Source organism: Poecilia mexicana, unplaced genomic scaffold (assembly GCF_051168715.1).
Source record: "Poecilia mexicana isolate PSO_F unplaced genomic scaffold, ASM5116871v1 scaffold_17, whole genome shotgun sequence".
NCBI classification, from domain to species: Eukaryota; Metazoa; Chordata; class Actinopteri; order Cyprinodontiformes; family Poeciliidae; genus Poecilia; species Poecilia mexicana.
This window is the reverse complement of record NW_028263386.1, coordinates 4,841,225-4,860,282: the sequence shown is the minus strand read 5'-3', so window position 1 is coordinate 4,860,282 and position 19,058 is coordinate 4,841,225. Positions and strand designations below refer to the sequence as shown.

The 19,058-nt window shown below is 37.4% G+C and overlaps 2 protein-coding genes and 1 pseudogene across 3 annotated transcripts; all 3 read right to left on the bottom strand.

The window, feature by feature from the left end:
- Positions 1-5,000: 5,000 nt before the first annotated feature.
- Positions 5,001-7,861, bottom strand: LOC148154554 (uncharacterized; annotated as a pseudogene). The gene is made up of 2 exons (XR_015765907.1): positions 7,626-7,861; positions 5,001-6,253 (listed from the first exon to the last, which is right to left on the bottom strand). The product of XR_015765907.1 is annotated as an uncharacterized LOC148154554 (transcript).
- Positions 7,862-8,230: 369 nt separating this feature from the next.
- Positions 8,231-11,989, bottom strand: LOC106934326 (acyl-coenzyme A thioesterase 1-like). The gene is made up of 4 exons (XM_015014149.2): positions 11,875-11,989; positions 10,798-11,253; positions 9,903-10,105; positions 8,231-9,236 (listed from the first exon to the last, which is right to left on the bottom strand). Exons 2-4 carry the CDS (start codon positions 11,246-11,248, stop codon positions 8,628-8,630), a joined length of 1,263 nt encoding a protein of 420 aa, XP_014869635.2. The 5' UTR covers positions 11,249-11,253; positions 11,875-11,989; the 3' UTR covers positions 8,231-8,627.
- Positions 11,990-12,547: 558 nt separating this feature from the next.
- On the bottom strand, positions 12,548-14,898 carry LOC106934327 (acyl-coenzyme A thioesterase 3-like). Its single transcript, XM_088014950.1, has 3 exons — positions 14,427-14,898; positions 13,669-13,853; positions 12,548-13,445 (listed from the first exon to the last, which is right to left on the bottom strand). The coding sequence occupies exons 1-3, from the start codon at positions 14,875-14,877 to the stop codon at positions 12,837-12,839; spliced, it is 1,245 nt and encodes a 414-aa protein (XP_087871076.1). The 5' UTR covers positions 14,878-14,898; the 3' UTR covers positions 12,548-12,836.
- Between the last annotated feature and the right edge of the window lie 4,160 nt (positions 14,899-19,058).

The following is a 19,058-nucleotide window of genomic DNA, read 5'->3' as shown; positions in this document are numbered from 1 at the left end:
AGACGCACCGCTTTGGGATCAGAACAGATGGTTTAGACATCACTGCTAAATGAACTAAAGAAAAATGAAACATTAACTCTGGTTGTTCATATGGGAGGAAAATGTCTCACCTGCAAGATTATGTGAATCAAAGGTTGTTGAGTATGATTGATCCAAACATTTTCCAACTAAAGAGCAATTATGTTTTCAAAGAACATCTTAATTGTGGCCAAAACCAAGATGAAAAGACATCAATGCAATCCACCAGGACCAGAAAATTCTGAGAAACATGATGCAGGCTGTGATTCCCTGGATAGGTTTTAGAAAAAGAAACCAATCAACTTTTCAGGAAGAGTCTCTGCCTGGTATCTCCATGAAAATAAAATGTTCTTATGAGACAGAACAATATGCAGAACATTTTATCACACAAAAACATATTTTAAAGGGAGATACCCTGCTAACAAATTTCAGAAGATGTATTTTGGTGAACACATTTTGGGTAACAGGGGCCTATCCCATAATGTCTGACACTCTCTAGAGTAGTTTCAGATTTAAAACAGAATTTAAAAAAATAATCAACAACAAAGAAACGTGTGAATTTGAATGACTGAAACAAAACTGACATTTTTAAAACTGAACTACAAGATAATGGAAATCAAAATCTTTCACTAAATCTGAAAAACGGGTAATAAATTCAGTGTTTTGTTTTTACCAATAATTTTTTTCACTTAAAGGTGACCTACGATGCTTCCTTGAACAACGTAGCGTTTACACTCCCATAAGAAAATGACTCCAGACAGACGTGCAGTTACGCAACTGTCCATCCTTGTCTTTTCCAGCAGCCATTGTACAGCAGTAAAACTAGCTAAATGTGCTGGAGCTTAGCTTGGGTTGCTAGGTGACAGCTGCAGTTCCATTGGGGTTGCTAGGCAACAGGCAGTGCCTGTTGATTTGTGAAACGGTTCATTTTCCAGATTCATTTTCCATATATCAAAAAACATCAACTTACTGCCAAAAACTGCATGGGTGTTTAAAAAACAACAAACAAACAAACAAACAAAAAATGCTCGAGCATTTAAAAGCAGCAAAGACCCAAATTTTAGCTTAAAAACGTGCAGAGTGATTTCATACTTTTAGAATCATTTAAATTGAAAACATTTCTAACATTTAGTAGCAAACAAGTTGAATAGACACAGCACTTCAACAATGTCTCAGATAAATATATATTTTGGCTCCAGATGGGAACAGAGATGCTGGCTCCTGTTATTAGCACGCTAAGCTAATTACACAGTAGCAGGCATCTACACAGCCTAAATACACAGAGGTGACACGATAGCTTGGTAATTGTAAGTCCTTCAGCTTCTTCCTGTTTTTTCTGTGTTGATAAGCAGTCTGCCTTGGAAACGTGAACAGCAAACACCTGCAGCAGCAGCACAAACTCCTAATTAGCTATTATTTAAGAAATGCAGCCAGTTACAATCTCCTAATCACGTCTTTTTGGTGTTTTGGGAAGCAGGTTAGGGAGATGTGTGTTTTTTTGTTGTTATTTAAATATTTATACATGTAATATTTCTTTAATGGCTCCTTGCAAGCAGCAGCAGAGGTGTGGAGGCGAACGTGGTGGCTTACATAACAGTCATAATGTTGCATTAGGAGCTGGAGACGGTGAGGAAGAACATGGAATAACCACATCTGGTCTGCTTTATAAACCTCAGCAACAAGGACTGTGTTGATTACACAGATTTCTCAAAAGTTCAGACTGGGCTTCGTGTAGCTTAAAAAGTTTCTGAGCACTTTAAAAATTCCCCTGAAGGAACATTTTCTCCTCTTCGTCAACGTGTTTCACTTTCTGCTTTATTATTCCTCATTAAAAATGCATCAGTTGGTGTAAACAAAGTGCCTGCAGCGGCAATCTGAAAACACAGTGTGCTGAGAAATCGTTTTCAGTTGGATATGTGTGTTTTTTTTAATTAATAAAAATAATAAATAAATTAAATAAAATAAGAAGCAGGAGCAATATCTTTAAAGTTTGGATTACAATTTTGAAACTAGGCAATGCAAAGGGAGGATTCTGCAGAAAAATGAGATAAACAGACCAGAAATACTTATTTTAGCTAGTAGTGACGCACAATATATTGGCATTGACATCGGTATTGCCTGATGCTAGTCATTTTTTAACATATCAATATCTTTCCAATAATTAAATTTGTGCCAATATTGTTTGAGTGAAACAATGAAGCAATTTATTCTCATTTTTTTACACCAACCTGACTTTATATCCCTTTTTGAATCCACTGGAGCTCTGCAGCCTGGACTGTTGCAGCTGTTAGATATACGATGCAAGTGTTTTGTTTTGTGTATAGGGGGGAAAAAGTTTCAGTAATACAAGTATAATGTCCACCCCTGTTATGAAATCACATCTGAACTCTTAGAGCAGATGAAGAAAGTGAGCAAGAGAGTTGACTGAAGTTCAAAAGTTCACTGTGTCGAGGCGATGAAAAGCGTCTGTGAACAGCTGCCAACGCTGCAGCACTCAGAACTGATGGGGTGTTAATAACACATGACTGTAAAAGCTTCATGTCAGGGTGGAAGAACTGATATGTAATGATTTGGAAGAACAGAAATATGGACTCATGTTTTCCTAGAACTAAGAACATATTTAGATTTTAAATTCTTGAGGTGCTTTTTTTTTTAAAGTATTTTAGGGGATCCACTGGATAAAAACAAAAAGTACAACCTAACCATGAAGTGGAATGGAAACTATAAGTGTTACTTAAATGTATTTCCAAATTAAAATCTAAAACTAGGTGCAGTGCTTAACTTTCCCAAAATGTGTTTTTTCCATATTTCTTAAAAGTGTCACCATGTTGTGACAATATAAGATAATCTTTGAAAAAAATCAAGCTCTTCCACCTACTCCTAATGCTACTATTGCCATCTGTAATAATGCATTTCTCCCAGTTTAAAAACAACAAAACAATCAGAACAAGGAGGAGGATCTTAGTGCTGTTAATCATCCTCGTGTACGAGCTGGTCAATGTGCTAATGGAAGAGACGGGAAGGTGGAAAGCTTTCCATCCATTCTGACTTTTGACCTCAGGAGATTAACTCTGAGATCACTTTAAAAAGTCAGGAATGTGAGGGGAAAAAAGAAATCAAAATTCTGAGAAAAAATTTCAGGATTCTGTGATTAGACTCAGAAATCTGAGAGTTCTATGTGTTACCATGTTTTCTTTAAACTCAGCAACAAACTAACCTTAATCCCTTTCGACCAAGGAATGCAGAAGCACAAACCTGAGTTAAAGTTGCACCTTCTTCTCTTCATGCAGGTACAGCAGAAGAACAAACAACCCCCTCTGATAAAAGCTGGAGGCTGATGGGCCCTCTGTGGAGTCGAAATGACAGAAAGGGAGCAGATCTGGAAACACAAAGAACAGGAGGGAAGGAGAAAGGGATTTTCAGTGATGCAGCTTAATAAGCCAAGGAGGCAGATCAAGGTCTTCGTGAACTCTGCAGCGAACCTGGGAAGAACAATAACACGTTATCTCTCCTCTCAGGGGAGACATAATTGGCTGACTTGGTTACTAATACGTCATGTTCTGTTAACTGCTTCTTTTAAAGCTGTCAAGGTTGTTTTGGTGTTGCTAGTGATGCTCTGTCACAATGTGGAAGCTGGAGCACCCAAACATAGACGCAGGTATTGTAAGAAAAAAAGTTTTATGTGAGTAAAAGTAAAAACGCTGCTTAAGAGGAAAAGAGATCCAACACACAGAAAGAAGAAGCGCACCATGGCATAAAGCATAACTGAAAACCTGGGGTTAATGTTTCATTTCATTTATCTACTGATAACATCACATCCAGGTTTAATATATTTCAGTTCCAGGTTGGAGAACGAGGATTAAATCACTGCTATAGACTCTGATTTGTATCAGTATAACCTTACACCCGGTGTGCTTTAAAGTTACCCATCTGAAGGGGCAGTATTAGGTATTTTCCAGTTACATAGTGCCATTCTATAGCACGATTTAGCTTTGCAATTTAATGCCTTGAAATTGGGCCTCTGTCTCTTTAGGTGGACATGTTGGCCTAACTATGTTGTAATTTCCTATTAACTAAAAAATTGCTGTTTGTGATATGTAAAAACTCATAATTACTTAATTTATATCTTGCGTGATATTTTTCACCCACACACGTTAACGTTTTCTCACCTGTGCAGTTATGCTATTTAACCGTGTGCCCAAATCCGATACATGAAATAATTGTCTGTTCTCTCCTCGTCCTCTCTGTATTTCTCATTTCTCCAGTCTTCTTTTGAATTTTATTAAACCAATGTACTTTTATTTACTTCTCTTACTGTGTTTGCCATTCATCTTTAATTTTCTCTTTAATGTTTTACTAAAATTAACAACTGAGTTTCTAACAGCCTCTGTTGCTACCCTATGTACCATTTCTTTCCCTTTAGCACCATAACGAGCTGGTACTCATACAAAGTTAATTACTGAACCCATCATATTCATCCTCTGTAATACTTTTAGAATTTCTCTTAAAAATCTGGCCTGCTTTCTGAATAGTTACATTTTAAACTAACTAATGATAACAGGAACCTGAAATCTGAAAAACTACTGATCTCACAGGTCTAATTTCTTCAACCCACTGAATAGCTAATAATTTTGCAAGCGTTCCACCTGTGTATAGTGAAAGTCCATCTTTTATGCTTTTTCTAATTTTAATATTAATCTCTGGAACAATGAAAGCTACTCAAACTCTCTCACGGTGCTTCTGATTAATTTCTCAGTAAAACGACTCACATTAATTTAAGTTTAATTGACCACCACAAAACTAAATAAATAAATAAAAACATGGTGTTGTGTGAGATTCTTCTTAAACAGCTTGAAGTTCACACTATGTGAAATTTACATCGCTCAGTCCTACCATCACACACAACTAGTGTGGAGAATTTGGAAATATTTGCCCTTTATTTGCCAAAGTTAAATGGGGAAAACCAAATAAAAACAAAGCAGTTACATTAGAATTATAAGTCTTTATTGGTTTGCAATGTGATCATTCACAATTTTGTAACACATGTATTACGGCCATACTAAGAAAAAATAAAATTACAAAAATAAAGTCATAATATTACGAGAGTTTACATCTGCCCTACAGTTCTTGTTAATTTCCTTTTTGCAATGAAAGACAGATTTATAAGAGCACAACAAACTGCTACAACCTTGTCTAGCAGCGTCTCCATCTCTCCCTCACAAGGTTCGATCATCCTGATGGGAAAGCTTGGACTTAATATTTTATATTTGTTGGAAACAGAACCAATAATTCTCCTAACATGGTGTTAGCTGTCTTGTTTCCTCAGCTGTCTTCTGATCCAGCTCACGGTGGCCGTCTGGTGATGACCTTTTGACCTCAGCACACACCATGTCCGTGTTCATGTTAAAACGCAGAAGTATGTCACGCGGCTGCAGTTTGTGCAGCAGACCACAGCTTTCTGTGATTTCTACACCAATGCCACCCCCCCTCCAGCCTCTGGAGGTGAAGGAAATGACTCCCTGCGGAGTGATGCCAGTGACGTATTTCACCATGTCACTGTGTCCGTCCCCTGACTCCATATTGGACGTTGTCTCCGTGGAAACCTCAAAGCAGTCGACGATCATGGCAAGCTGTCTTCCAAATGTCTCCAGGAACAGCTGAAGCATACTGACCCACACCCGCTCTCTGTCCAGCCAGTGGACCAGAGAAGACATGCATGCATACAACGCAGCGACCATGTCCTCAAATGCAGGATTAGAGATTTCTTGCTACACGTTAAATAAATAACTTATCCGATCCACTGGAAAATTTAACTTTAAGGTGAGGAGGACCATCTGAAAGTGAGTCAACTTTGTTGCAACCTGTGGGAGGAAAGGTTTGATGCGGCGCAACAAGACCTGAGAAGTGGAATGGCTCTGAAGTCTGGTGTAATATTTTACCTTTTTGTCACCCCTTAAGAACAGTTCTGTAAGATTAAGTTCAGTGAGTTCACTCTTTAGACTAGTGATTTGCTTCAAAGCCCATTGGTCAAGCATGTTTTCCTCTGAACTTTCCTCGACAGGCAGTGAGAGGCCAGTTTCCTCCCGTTTCTCCTTTTCCTCTTGACATTTTTGCAAAACCTCGGCTGTCTGTGGCGTCTCCTGCTGCTCTTTTTCTTGCCTGACCTCCTTCTGGCCCAGCAGCAGAGACGGTTTCCAGTCAGGATGGGTTGTTAGCATTTCATACGCTGGTTTTCCTGGAAAAACATTAACTGAGTCAGTCAAATTCAAAGACCTTAAACTGTAGCAAAATTTAAAGCGTAAAGACTGGAAAACTAAGTACAAGCCAAACCACGTAGAGAAACAAGAAAAAGACTCAAAGCAGTATTAAATTCTGCTAATATTTATTTAGAATTAAAGTGATTTTAAACTGTAAGAACAGCATGCATCTACTGTAACTGCTACACTTTGGTATAATACAAAAATATTTTAAATGAACTACCTTTTATGTTCACCGAAAGAAGCGTACAATTACCACACAGGAAATTAGATTAGTCATAAACTGTACTGATGTTAAGTTAAAGAGCTTAGAAGCATTGTTAAAAGTATTTTTTAAATGCAGATGCATTCTTTGTTACACGTGATAGTGTACAAAAGGAATGCTGATATTGCATTTTACAGTAAAATGTCTATTTTCTTATTTTTTAAAAATAATTTAAATTCAATTTAATTAATGGCAGAACAGTAAACAATGTTGCATGAGAAAAAACAGCAGCCAAAGTTTTGTACAAAGGTTTTCTAGCCACAGGCTAATTTGCAAATACAATTTAATTTTAAAAAAGTAATTATTTGTTAATTTGCACCATTTAATGTATGTTTAATATTGCATACATAGGCTTAAATAAAGAAAAATCTATTTGTCAGAATAATAAATAACTAAAACAATCATTAGTTGCAGCTTATTCAAGATCATGAATGTCCTCAAAGAGGTTATTGTAGAAGAATGTATTGAAAAAAAACACTATTATTAAATAATACATATTTTTATATTGACATCATTTGGCCCAATTTGGTCCAAAACTGCTTTGATTTGATTGATAAAATATAAATGAATGACACAGCTGTTATCTTGAAGGTTCTGTCAATGTGTGAGGGCCACCTGAAAAGTTAAGGCGGGCCAGATTTGGCCCCCGCGCCTTGAGTTTTACACAGCGCAGAATAGTATGTTTAAGAACCAGATACGCCAACTATACTGCTCAAAAAAATAAAGGCAACATTTCACTTTAATTTTGTGTGTGGCTCCAAATCCAGGCCTCCATTGGATAATAAATTTGATTTCCATTGATGATTTTTGTGTGATTTTGTTGTCAGGACATTCAACTTTGTACAGAAAAAAGTATTCAATTAGAATATTTCATTCATTCAGATCTAGGATGTGTTATTTGAGTGTTCCCTTTATTTTTTTGAGCAGTGTATATATCGGTTCAGAAAGGGTTTCTGAGGTCTAACCTGTTGACTGTGCTTAAAAAACAGCATCTTTAGAGATGCATTAAGGGTCTCCATATAGAAAAAGGTACACAGTATAACAAAACGTCACTTTTGCTAGTGTGTGTTAAATCGAGAGCGTACCTGAATGAAAATGAAGGGAGCGGACCCTTTTTGATGGTAAAATGCAGTCGAAAGTGACGTCGTTCCTTCCAACTGCTGTTACCCAGGCCATTCGGTTTCTCCTCGTCATCTCAGACATAAGTTTGTCTTCATGTTTTTTCCACCTCGGAAAGCAGAAGAAACGCAGTCCGTTTCTCTTCGTTCTTACCGTGTGAACGGCTGGAACAGCCGTGAATGCAGCAGCGATGGCCGGGCATGTCGGCGTTCCTCCACGAAGCCCAAAACTCAACATAAAACAAAACAAGGCTGTTACAACCGTTTTCGCATATGCGTATTCGTATTCATATCTATGGTTACAACCATAACAATGTGGCGGATGTGACGTCAGTACTCCCGTCCACACGACGTTCTTCTTCTTTTTACCCTCCGTTTTGAGGGCATATTTGCTGCCACCTACTGGACCGTAGTGTAATACAGAAAATTGGAATATATATATATATATATATATATATATAAAAAATCATTCATTTAAACTAGATACAAGAAATTGTGTTTTCCCAAGAAAGCGGTAAAAAATTAAAAATATATCTCAAGTGTGTTAGAGAAGAGATGTATTTAAAAGCAGATAAGGTTTCAAAATGTTTTTATTACAATTAATGTTACAACAAGCATTCGGTTAAAAAGCTGCAAGAATTTTAATTTTTATGGCAATATGACAGTGCTGCTGTTTCACTTCCAGAAAAACCACAACTTTCATGAATTAAAACTGTAGAAAATGACATAAAACCTATTTTTCTTCTAATTGACATAAAATTGTAACAAACTTTCTATGTTTTGGTTGCTGAAATATTTCTATGGTTACTGAAATATTTCTATTTTCTAAATGGTATAACAATAGTGGTTTTAAACTGCTTTCAAAAACATGAGTTTATATAGATTGAGTTAAGGTTAATTGCACGTTTTAAAACTGTAAACTGGCTTTTTTAGTTATCTTGGCTTGTTTTTGTTTAAAGGACAGCAGCACTATAACTTGGATTTAATTTTAATTTTGTCACAGCTTAGGTGAGTTCTGAAGAACTCCTGGATCTTCCTCCATAGATGGACTTCAGCAGCAGCGTGGGCCTTGGGCTCCCCTCCCCACAGGACCGGCAGACCTGCAACTGCATGGAAGCTGGAAGGGCAGTACGGTCCAAACGGGGGCTCTAAATAATGCCCGGCTCCAGGGTAGCTCACACTCTCAAAGTTCTCCTTCCCATGACGCTTCAGTCTGTCCACCATCTCGTTCATGTAGGCCTTGCTGTCCCAGTTCAAGTCGTCCTCTGAAGCTACAAACAGGAATCGTCCGCTTGCACGTTCGATAGGCACCAGGGATGTCTTGTTTTCCTCCTTCAGAGGATCATGCATGCCATATTTGGTAATAATGGCTCCAGACTCTGTGGAAATCACTTTGTTCATGTCAAACTTCAATGCTGAGAGAATCTGTCTATTCTTATAATACAGGGGAAAGGCTACGTTAGCGGAGCAGCCATTGATCCAGATGACAGCCTGGACTCCTGGGAGGTACGATGCGACTGACAGAGCGAGATCTCCACTTTTAGAAAGGGAGATGACGCCGACTCCATTACTGCCCGCCTGGGGAAAAACAGGCAAGGTCAAATTAAAATGATTTGCATATTTCTCATGGGGTAGCTCTGCATTATTTGTAAAACGACGTAAACACAAAAACAACCCAAAAAGACCTAAGGAAGAAAATTAGGTCACCAAAAGAAAACAAAAAAAAAACTTCGACTTTAATCTCAGAATTCCAACTTTAATCTTGGAATTCTGTCTTCAATCTCAGAATTCCGACTTTAATCTCAGAATTTACATTAGTATCAGAATTCTTTTTTTTCCAGAATTTCAACTGTAATCTCAGGATTCTGACTTTTTTTCTAAAAATTCTGACTTTCAACTCAGAATTCTCAATCTGCGTCAATCTATGTCAAAATCCAAATAAATAACCAAACATTCTTAAGTGTATGTCCATTATGTTATGACATTAATATAATCACATAACTGTTTCTTACTTGTTGATTTGTAAACCTGCTCTTTATCCACACTGAAAGCTCGTCCCAAATTTATTTGGTACATTCGAGTTTTAAGATTAGGTTTGCCTGATGGTGATTAAACAAATTAAACAATTCTGATTCTGGGAGAAAAGTAATAATTTTCAGATTAAAGTCAGAATTGTTTCTTTTCCTCTTCTGTATAGGACAAAGGTGCTAAAGTTATTAAAATATCAATGTTTTAATAACTGACCTTATCTTGGTTCTTTAGAAATTTGATGGATTCCTCAAAATAATCCAGATGGACTTCTTTAATGTTCTTGGGCAGGTCGTCGTGACCGTACAGCGCCACCGTCAGAACCAAGAATCCCCGGCTGGCCAGCAGAGCGGCTCTTTTCTCCGACAGACCGCCACCAAACGTGTACAGATCCAACACAGCTGGGAACGGCCCTTCTCCTGATGAAAAATAAACAATCCACTTCGTTGACCTTTCATTTTATAATTTTGTGGCCAACTTCTAAACTTTTTGTAATTTTAAGCTTCTGTTGATCCTAATATTACTTTATTCCATTTTTTTAGCAGCTGTAACAGAAAAAGATATAGAAACAGCACTGATAATATTAATTTTCAGTAATATCTGAATAACATTTATGGTATTTGCCTCAACTTTCAGACTTTTTGCTATTGATTCCAGTCTGAGGGAGCAACAAACCTCTCTGCTTTAGGTATGGATTATAAATTCTGTGGAGAAATTTCTTCTCAAAGATTATCTGGTTTAATCTGGTAAGGTTTTTGGGGGGGTTTTCCCCACATTTTTACTGAGTTTCCAGTAAAAATTACTATGATGATCCCGGAGGCTCAGGACCTGAAGTTACCTCAATAAACTACTAATATTGCTTTATACTACAGGCTCACTATATGTAGTAGGTGCCCAGAATAAGCTCAAAACTTTTTCGTTTCCAAAAATAAAACAATCAATCTCGGTAACCAGGCAGTTTCTTGGTGCATTTTTGTTAAATGTGCTGCTTTTGCTACATTATCTATTGAACTTTAAAAAACTGAACCATATTATTAAAACCTTTAGCCAGAAAACATTAAAAGCAAGATTACTTTGCAAATTCAACAGAGATAACGCAACAAAGACCAACCTGGAGGAGTAAAAAGCACCCCACGAATATTCCCCTGTTTGACGGGAACTCGGCTGACCCCGTCTCCCATCAGAAACCTCTCATTCTTCACCTCAGCCAGCATCCCTCCCTCCTCTTCATGCACTGAGAAGTTCACCACATGGGGATTCAAGGCGTTTGTCTTCTGAAACCTCTTGTGCAGGACATCTGGCCTCATGGACCACAGCAGACCCATGGGTTCGACCCCAACATAGTTCCCACTGAGGGAGGCGTCTCTGCTCAGGTCGATCTCCCCGCTGCCGTCTGCCCTGTAGGTGGCCGAGGAGCTGAAGACCACTCCCTTCTCGTCTGTGGATCTGGCTCTCATGGTGACCATCTGCTTGGATCTCAGACCGGCCACTTTCACCTGGATGGGCTCATCGAACAGACACCTGGCACTGGGCAGCAGCCTCAGCCTGACTTGATTGGACATCTGTGCTGTGGAAACAAAATGCACAAAAGGTTTCGTCAAATATTTTGACATTTTAAAGTGAACTTGCTGTTGACTTTTGCAGAGCAGATTTCAGAAATAGGTGAAAATTTAGCTTTTTTAATTTATAATACAGAGGAGTGTTTCACTTGACTTAGTGAAATGTACAAATTATTTACTTTATTCACTCTTCATTAATCATGTTATAAACAGAGTTGGGTAGTAACTAGTTACATTTACTCAATTAGATTTACTTGATTAACTTTTTTGGAAAAAACAATACTTTTAAGAGTACAATTGAATACAATTTTTAGATAATCTGTTCACCTCTGTTTTTAAAGCACTCAGGCTAAAGTTCTGAGCATTAAAATATGTGACTTACAACACTGCGCTTCAACACAAATAGCTTACACTTAATACAGCTACAATTTACCCAAGTTAGCTATAAACTGAGTTGAAAACACGTCTTTGTTGTTATTTCAACTTAATTAAAGCTTATTCAGGTCACTAACTTTCAATCACATTTCTAAACTTCTGAAGAGTAAACAGTCGTACCTAACTTGGGCATTTATTTATCCTAAAAACACCTTAACACCCTGTGTGAAAAACTTTGGGGGCTCACAGAATACCTTCAGCTACGTGTAGTGGGACGAATTGTATTCCAGGTGTCCTCAATCTTGGAGGTCAGGCTTCCTTCTGCTACATTCAGCTACTGACCCGAATATAAACAAAAGCAACCGGAAGCGGTCTGCGTTTCTTCAAAATAAAAGCATAAAAGAACACTTTAAAAAAAAATATTAGAAATTTGTTGTAGATACAAACATGAAGCTGAAATTGGTTTCCGAATCAGGAAATGACTAAAGGGCGATTCTACCTAGTTTTTCCACTACCTTCAGCATATTTAATCTACTCTAGTTAAAAAAATCTACAACACCTAGACTCTTCTAACCTGGACTAGATTATTCTCAACTAATAGCAGAATATTTCAAACCATGTTTGTGATTTGTGAAAACTTTTTTTCTGATTTGTGAAACTTCAATAAAGTCCAATTTTTACATCTTTTTACACCAGGATGATATTAGAACAGCTCTAATTCCAAAACCACAACACCTAGACTCTTCCAACCTGGACTAGATTATTCTCAACCAATAGCAGATTATCTAACCATGTTTTCAGCCAGTCTTTTTGTTGGCTTAGTTTCCAAACACCTCACACAATTAATGTGAAGTTCTTATTATGACTTATTTAGAAGTTCTTATTATGGCTTATATATACAAGTGTTATAATAAAAAAATACCCCGATTTTACTTCTGATCTTTTTTATTAAAAAGTATTTAAGAAAAAAAGTTACAGTACTCCAACTATTGAACACATTTAATCACAATTACAGAATATTAAATCTGTTATTGCTATAAAAAACTATTACATATATTATTGCACATGTAATTAGGTGTTCTAATGTTAATTTCTGTTTTCAGGGATGTCCAACCGGCTGAATTTCCTCCTCAGTAAGTCACCAAGCTCTGCTGAGGAGATGAACCAATAATTTCATTCAGCTAAAACCGACCCTCTGAAATCCACAGATTTAAGTCTATAACTTGGATTTAGTCTGTGCAGGATTGCAGCTCAGGTGAGTTCTTAAGAAGTCCTGGATCTTCTTCCACAGGTGGAGTTCAGCTGCAGCATGAGCTTGAGGTTCTCCGCCCCACATCACTGGAAACCTGAGCATCCCATGTAACGCAGAGGGGCAGTGTGGTCCGTACGGCGGCTCCAGTAAGTGTCCGGCTGCAGGGTAAATCACGCTCTCAAAGTTCTTCTTCTGGTGACGCTTCAGCCTCGCCACCATGTCGTCCAGGTAACCCTTGCTGTCCCAGTTGAGGTCGTCCTCAGAGGCCACAAACAGGAAATGTGCCCCGGCTCGTTCAATGGGAACAACGCTGCCCTTGTTCTCTTCAGCCAGAGGGTTTTCAATAGCCTGCTTGATAATGTTAGCACCGGACTCGCTGGGAATCACCTTAGTGAAGTCAAACATTAGTGGTGAGAGGATCTGATGGTGCTTATAGTAGAGAGGGATGCCAACGTTGGCACTGCAGCCGTTAATCCACACCACAGCTTCAACTCCGGGCACAAAAGCAGCGAGGGAAAGCGCGATGTCGCCCCCCTTAGATCGAGATATTACTCCAACTCCTTTACTGCTCACCTGAGAGAAACATGAAATTAAAAAATAATAAATGATCAACACAGACAGCTCAGGAATGAAAGGATTATTCAGATAAACATACAGTTAGAAAAACTAACTAAATTGCAAGAAATTGTGGTTGCTACTTATTTCTAAGATGACTTAAAAGCTGACTGATATTCTTAGTTTGTTTCTCTAACAAAGTGATTTTATACAAACTAGGAAACGGGATGTGTCTCTTCACCTTTGACTGGTTTTGTAGGAACTGCACTGCTTCTTCAAAGTCATCCAGATTCATCCTTTCTAATTTGGGTTTGTCAGTGAACACGGGTAAAGCAAGAACTATAAAGCCTTTATTGGCCAGCAGAGAGGCCCTTTTCTCTGACATGAAGGTGCACAGATCCAACACAGCAGGAAATGGACCCTCTCCTAAAATCAAAAAGAAAACAAAAGGATGCTAAATACTCATTTATTAAAATGTAAAAGTCTGTTTGCCTATGAAAGGTGACCTATTATGCTTCCTTGACCAGGTTAGGATAAGTCTGCAGGCTACACAAAACATGTTCATTGCATTTTTTGGACAAAATCATTCGTAGATATTCTTTAAAAAAACTTCTGTTCAGCTCTCCCTATTTTGCGAAATGACAGGCAGTGCCTGATGATTTGTGATGTTACATTCAAAATGTTTTTGAAATAGCGCATTTTTTGGACACCAAAAAACATTAATTTACTGCCAAACAAAGACTGGATGTTTTTTTTTACAAGCAGATGAAACCCAAATGGAAGCACTAAAGCATGCAAAATGTGAACTTTGCATAATACGTCCCCTTTAATCATAAGGTTTGCAGCTCAGAGACATTTTTAAATTGACCTTTGGTGCATTTGTTAATTCATCATACTTTATGTTCTTTATAGAAAGTCTGCAGTGAAGATAAGTAAAAAACTGTTTAGGTTCTGATGGATAATGCTAATTAAAATACTTAATGAGGTCATCATTAATACCTGGCGGGGTAAACAGGACTCCTTGAATGTTGCCCTCTTTGACAGGAACTCGCCTGACTCCGTCTCCCATGAGACGCCTCTCATTGGTCGCCTCGGCCAGCATCCCGCCCTCCTCCTCATGCACAGAGAAGTTCACCATGAAAGGTTCCAATGCTCTGTTCTTATAGAAATATTTGTGCAAGGCATCTGCCTTCAGTGACCTCAGCAGACCCATGGGTTCGACCCCGACGTAGCTCCCACTGAGCGAGGCGTCTCTGTTCAGGTCGATCTCCCCTCTGCCGTCGGCGCGGTAGCTGGCCGAGGAATTGAACGCCACTCCTCTCTCATCGGTGGATCTGGCTCTCAAGGTGACCACCTGCTTGGACCTCAGTCCGGCCACCGTCACCTGAACCGGCTCGTCGAATAAACACCTGGCACTGGGCAGCAGCCTCAGTCTGACCTGAGCTGACATGCTTCCTGAAGCTGAAAGAAAACAGTTTTCATGTTCATTACATTTTTTGCACAAAATCAAAAGTCTGAAAAGTCTGTTCAGTTCTGCCTGTTTTGATCTCTTTTCAGAATGAACTGGAGGACCTCTTGCCACTTTAAATCCAATTAAGCTGCTGCTTGCACATAAAAATGGCTCCAAGCAGATGTGCAATTATAGCACCATACATCTTTGAAAAGCAAAAGTGGAGACTTCTGCACAACCAAGAAGAATACAGTAAGTGGTTTCTGAATGGTGAGTCAACACAAAACACTTGTCTTTTCCAGTAGCCATTGTACAGTGCATACAGCAGTTAAACCAGCAGACCAAATGTCCTGGAGGTCAGTTTAGGTTGCTAGGTAACAGCACAGTGTAATTAAACAATCTGGAGGTTTATGAAATGGGTCATTTTCCAGACACCAAAAAACATTAACTGATTATCAAAAAAATAACTGGGTGTTTTTTTTAAAAATCCTTGGAAAGTTTTTAGAAACAGTTGAAAACATTTATGGGATAAATATTTGCCAATGATTTTGTTTTTCTTTAATATGTGTTGTATATTTCCTTGTCTTGTTCTGTACTTTGCTGGTATTTCCACACTTTTCTGTTTTGCCATCGTTTTTTTCCTGTTTACTTGTTTTTTGTTGAAATTTTAAAGATAAGCATTGGCAGCTTTTACAACTGGTAAAAGGATTTTATCAGTTTCCTGTTTGCAGGTTCTCTCCGGGCTCCTGGCTTCCTGCCACAGTCTAAAATCATGACCGTTTGGTTAATTGGTCTCTCTAAGTTCTCCTTAGGTGTGAGTAAAAAAAAAGAAAAGAAAAAAAAGTGAATTAATACCAAAAATTAATGTTGTGTTTGCAGTTTCTCTCCAGGTGTTCCAGCTTCCTCTCACAATCCAAAAAGATTTTAGATGGATTCAAATTTTCAAGATGTAAACTTGTTTATAATATTATTATTACAAATATTACTATTATTAATATTCATATAATAATAAAATTATGTATAATATATATTCTATGTATTCTATGTAATATAATACGTATTTATATATTATATTACTATGTAATACAATATATATGTGTATATAAACCCCAAGAAACACAGCTGCAGAAATCTATCAGGAGATTAGATTGTTGCGGTCAATTTCTACATTTTGGTGGAGAAGCTAATTAAAAACTCTTAGGAAGCTTATTTAAAAATATATTATTAACAGGTCTGTGATGTAAAGCCCTCTTTGACAAAGTCAGCGTTAAAGGGTCATTAAGTCTCAGACATGACGCATAATTTCGAGTTACAAAACAAATGTGATTCAAATTATAGTTTAAATTCTCTCTAAATATAGGTTAAAGGTCAGTGGGTAACAGAGCGAACTCCTGTTGCTAAAAACTCACAGGCAATACATGATGAATGTTTAAGCTTACTGTAAGCAAATGAATAACAGTAATGAGTGTATATTTACAACGCCAAGACATAGTTTGGGACTTTATTTACAGCCGAATTGTAAAAACATCTAAGCAAAAATAGGCAAAACTTTTCACTTTTTAAATTTATTTTGTGGCTATTGGAAAAACAAAATTAATTGTAACTTTCTTACGTCTGTAATCACACAAATATGTTTTCTTTTAGACGAATGTTGGAATCATTTACTCATCTTTTTGACAGTTATTTACGCTATATTTGCCTTTCATGCTAATATTTTGTGATAAAACAAACGTGACCGAACTTACCGACTAGTGGGACGTGTTTAGGTGCAGATGTCAGTTGTGACGAGAATTACTTACCCGATAGCTTGACTCCGTTTAACCATAGACATATGACCATAGATATCAATACGTAGACCCCCCTCATGGAGCGCTGAGTCGTACGTAACAGCGTCCGCCATCTTCTATGTGGCATCAGAGCCATCGGAGCTCCTTAAGTCCTGTGCTGTGTGGACTTGTTTCAACCGTTTTACGAAACAAACTGGATTCATTGGCATTACCTTTCACAGGTAAGGATGAAAGATCAGAATTAGTTGACTTTGCAGCCAGAAATTCGGTTCTAAGAAACCGAAAAATATATCCTATGTAGCTTAATTGGCCCGAAATAACCGCTGATTGTTAGCGTAGCAGCTAACGTTTTCACACTGTTTTCTAATGAGAGAGCTGATGAAAAACCACTGTTAGAGGAGAAGTTCATTAAAAACCAGAGGATTTAGTGAGGAAAGATCAGTCAAGATAAGAGCTGGAGCTGCTGTTCTTCAGTCTGTTTCCCAGCTCAGCTTCTATCATAGATGCTACGAGTCAGAGCCCAACATGCTGAAAATGTCTTTTTCTGAATGTGAAGTAAATATATTTTCTATTACACTTTTGGATAATTTCTCTTTTATCCTTGGCTTTAGCCTGCGAACCAGGACGTCTCAGAAGTCGTTGGAGTTCTCCCAGTGTGACCAGCAGACTGAGGCCCTGCCTGTGGCCAGTGTTCTCAGTATAATAAATAAATGTTTTATTCTTTCACTTTTTGTGTATTTTTAAGTATCTCAATCTGAAGTATTAGTGTGTTAATACAGCTTATGTAATGAAATAAAAATAATTCACTCTGTTAGAATTATTTTCACTCTTTGTGGTCAATAGCAGAGTTGACGTACTGTAATAAATATTTTTTTTCTGGAAAAAAGTAAGAAAAATATGTAGTTTAATGTTTGGCAATGACTGATTTATAAATCAAGTCATTTCTCAATAATGTATAAAAAATAAATGCAAGAAAAATCATTTGTTTCTTGTCTTGAAATGTTAAATGTACATTAAATTATGGAATTATGTACATATGTTCTTTAATTGAACACTGTAAAAGTGTGTCTGTTCATCAATGTCATTATAAAAATGGTCAGAATAACTTCTATCAAATAAAAACATTGCGCTCTTTATTCAGAAATGCCCCAAAACAATTAAATAATCACATCAAAAGTTAGAAACTCTGTCTTTAGTCATTTCATTGATTGCCAAAAATATTAATGTGTGAGAAAATATGTCAATGACAGGTATTAATTTAAAATACTTTGTAGAACGGCACTTTGTGAAGTTCGGTCCATTTACTTGTATTAGCTTACTGGCACATATTCCACATTCAATATGGCGGACGCTGTTACGTATCGCAGCAACGGGCCGACCCGCCCCATGAGGGGTCTACGTATTTACGTCTATTCATATGTCTATGCGTTTAACAGCCTGAAGAACTACGGGAACACCAAAGGCTCAAAAAGACTGATTTTGCCATTCTTAGTATGGAGTTTGAAAATCCTCCCTCTCTCTATGAAAGCCAGGGGTGTCCTAACTTTTCGAAAAGGGGGCCAGACCTTGGCAATCGTTCTTTACATAGAACAGCAATATATTTAAACACATTTCAGCAAGCCATTCTGTGTTTCACATTTGCTTTTTAATTTAATTTCAGCGATCTTAAGCATGTCTTTTGGTTCATTTGAAACATGCATATCATATGCAATTGAATATTCACTTAACTTCACTTTTTTAACACTAACTTTTTTCTAATGGTTAAACAGAAATAATTGTACTCTTGAGTGCAAATTATATTTGAAACATAAACAAATATCTCACCTTGGCAGTTCAATATTTACAGAATTTTTTAATAAAATAACAGAGAAATTAACAAATAATAGTCATATCAACAAGTGCAGGACTCATTTGAAATATGACATATTAGTAACTGACAGATTTTGCCATTCTTAGCATGGAGTTTGAAAATCCTCCCTCTCTCTATGTAAGCATACATACACAGTTGGGTAGTAAATACAGTAAGCGTCACTTTTGCTAGTGGGTATTAAAGCATACCTGAATGAAAATAAAGGGAACAGACCCTTTTTGATGGTAAAATGCATTCAAAAGTGCAGGGCCGGCCCAAGGCATAGCAAACTAAGCGGCTGCTTAGGGCCCCGGGGCCAACAGGGGTTCCCCTTAAGTGGGGTACAGATTTTTTTTTTAGCAATAATTTCTATGTGACTATATTAACCAAAATACACAATTTCATTATGAAGTTGTAATTTTGTTTTTTACAATAATACATATTTGATCATGTATGTAGAAATCATTCTTTATATGGACAAAAATAAAACATACATTTCTCTCGGGGGGGACCCTGTAGGCCGCAGTAGGTAATGTTTCACTGGT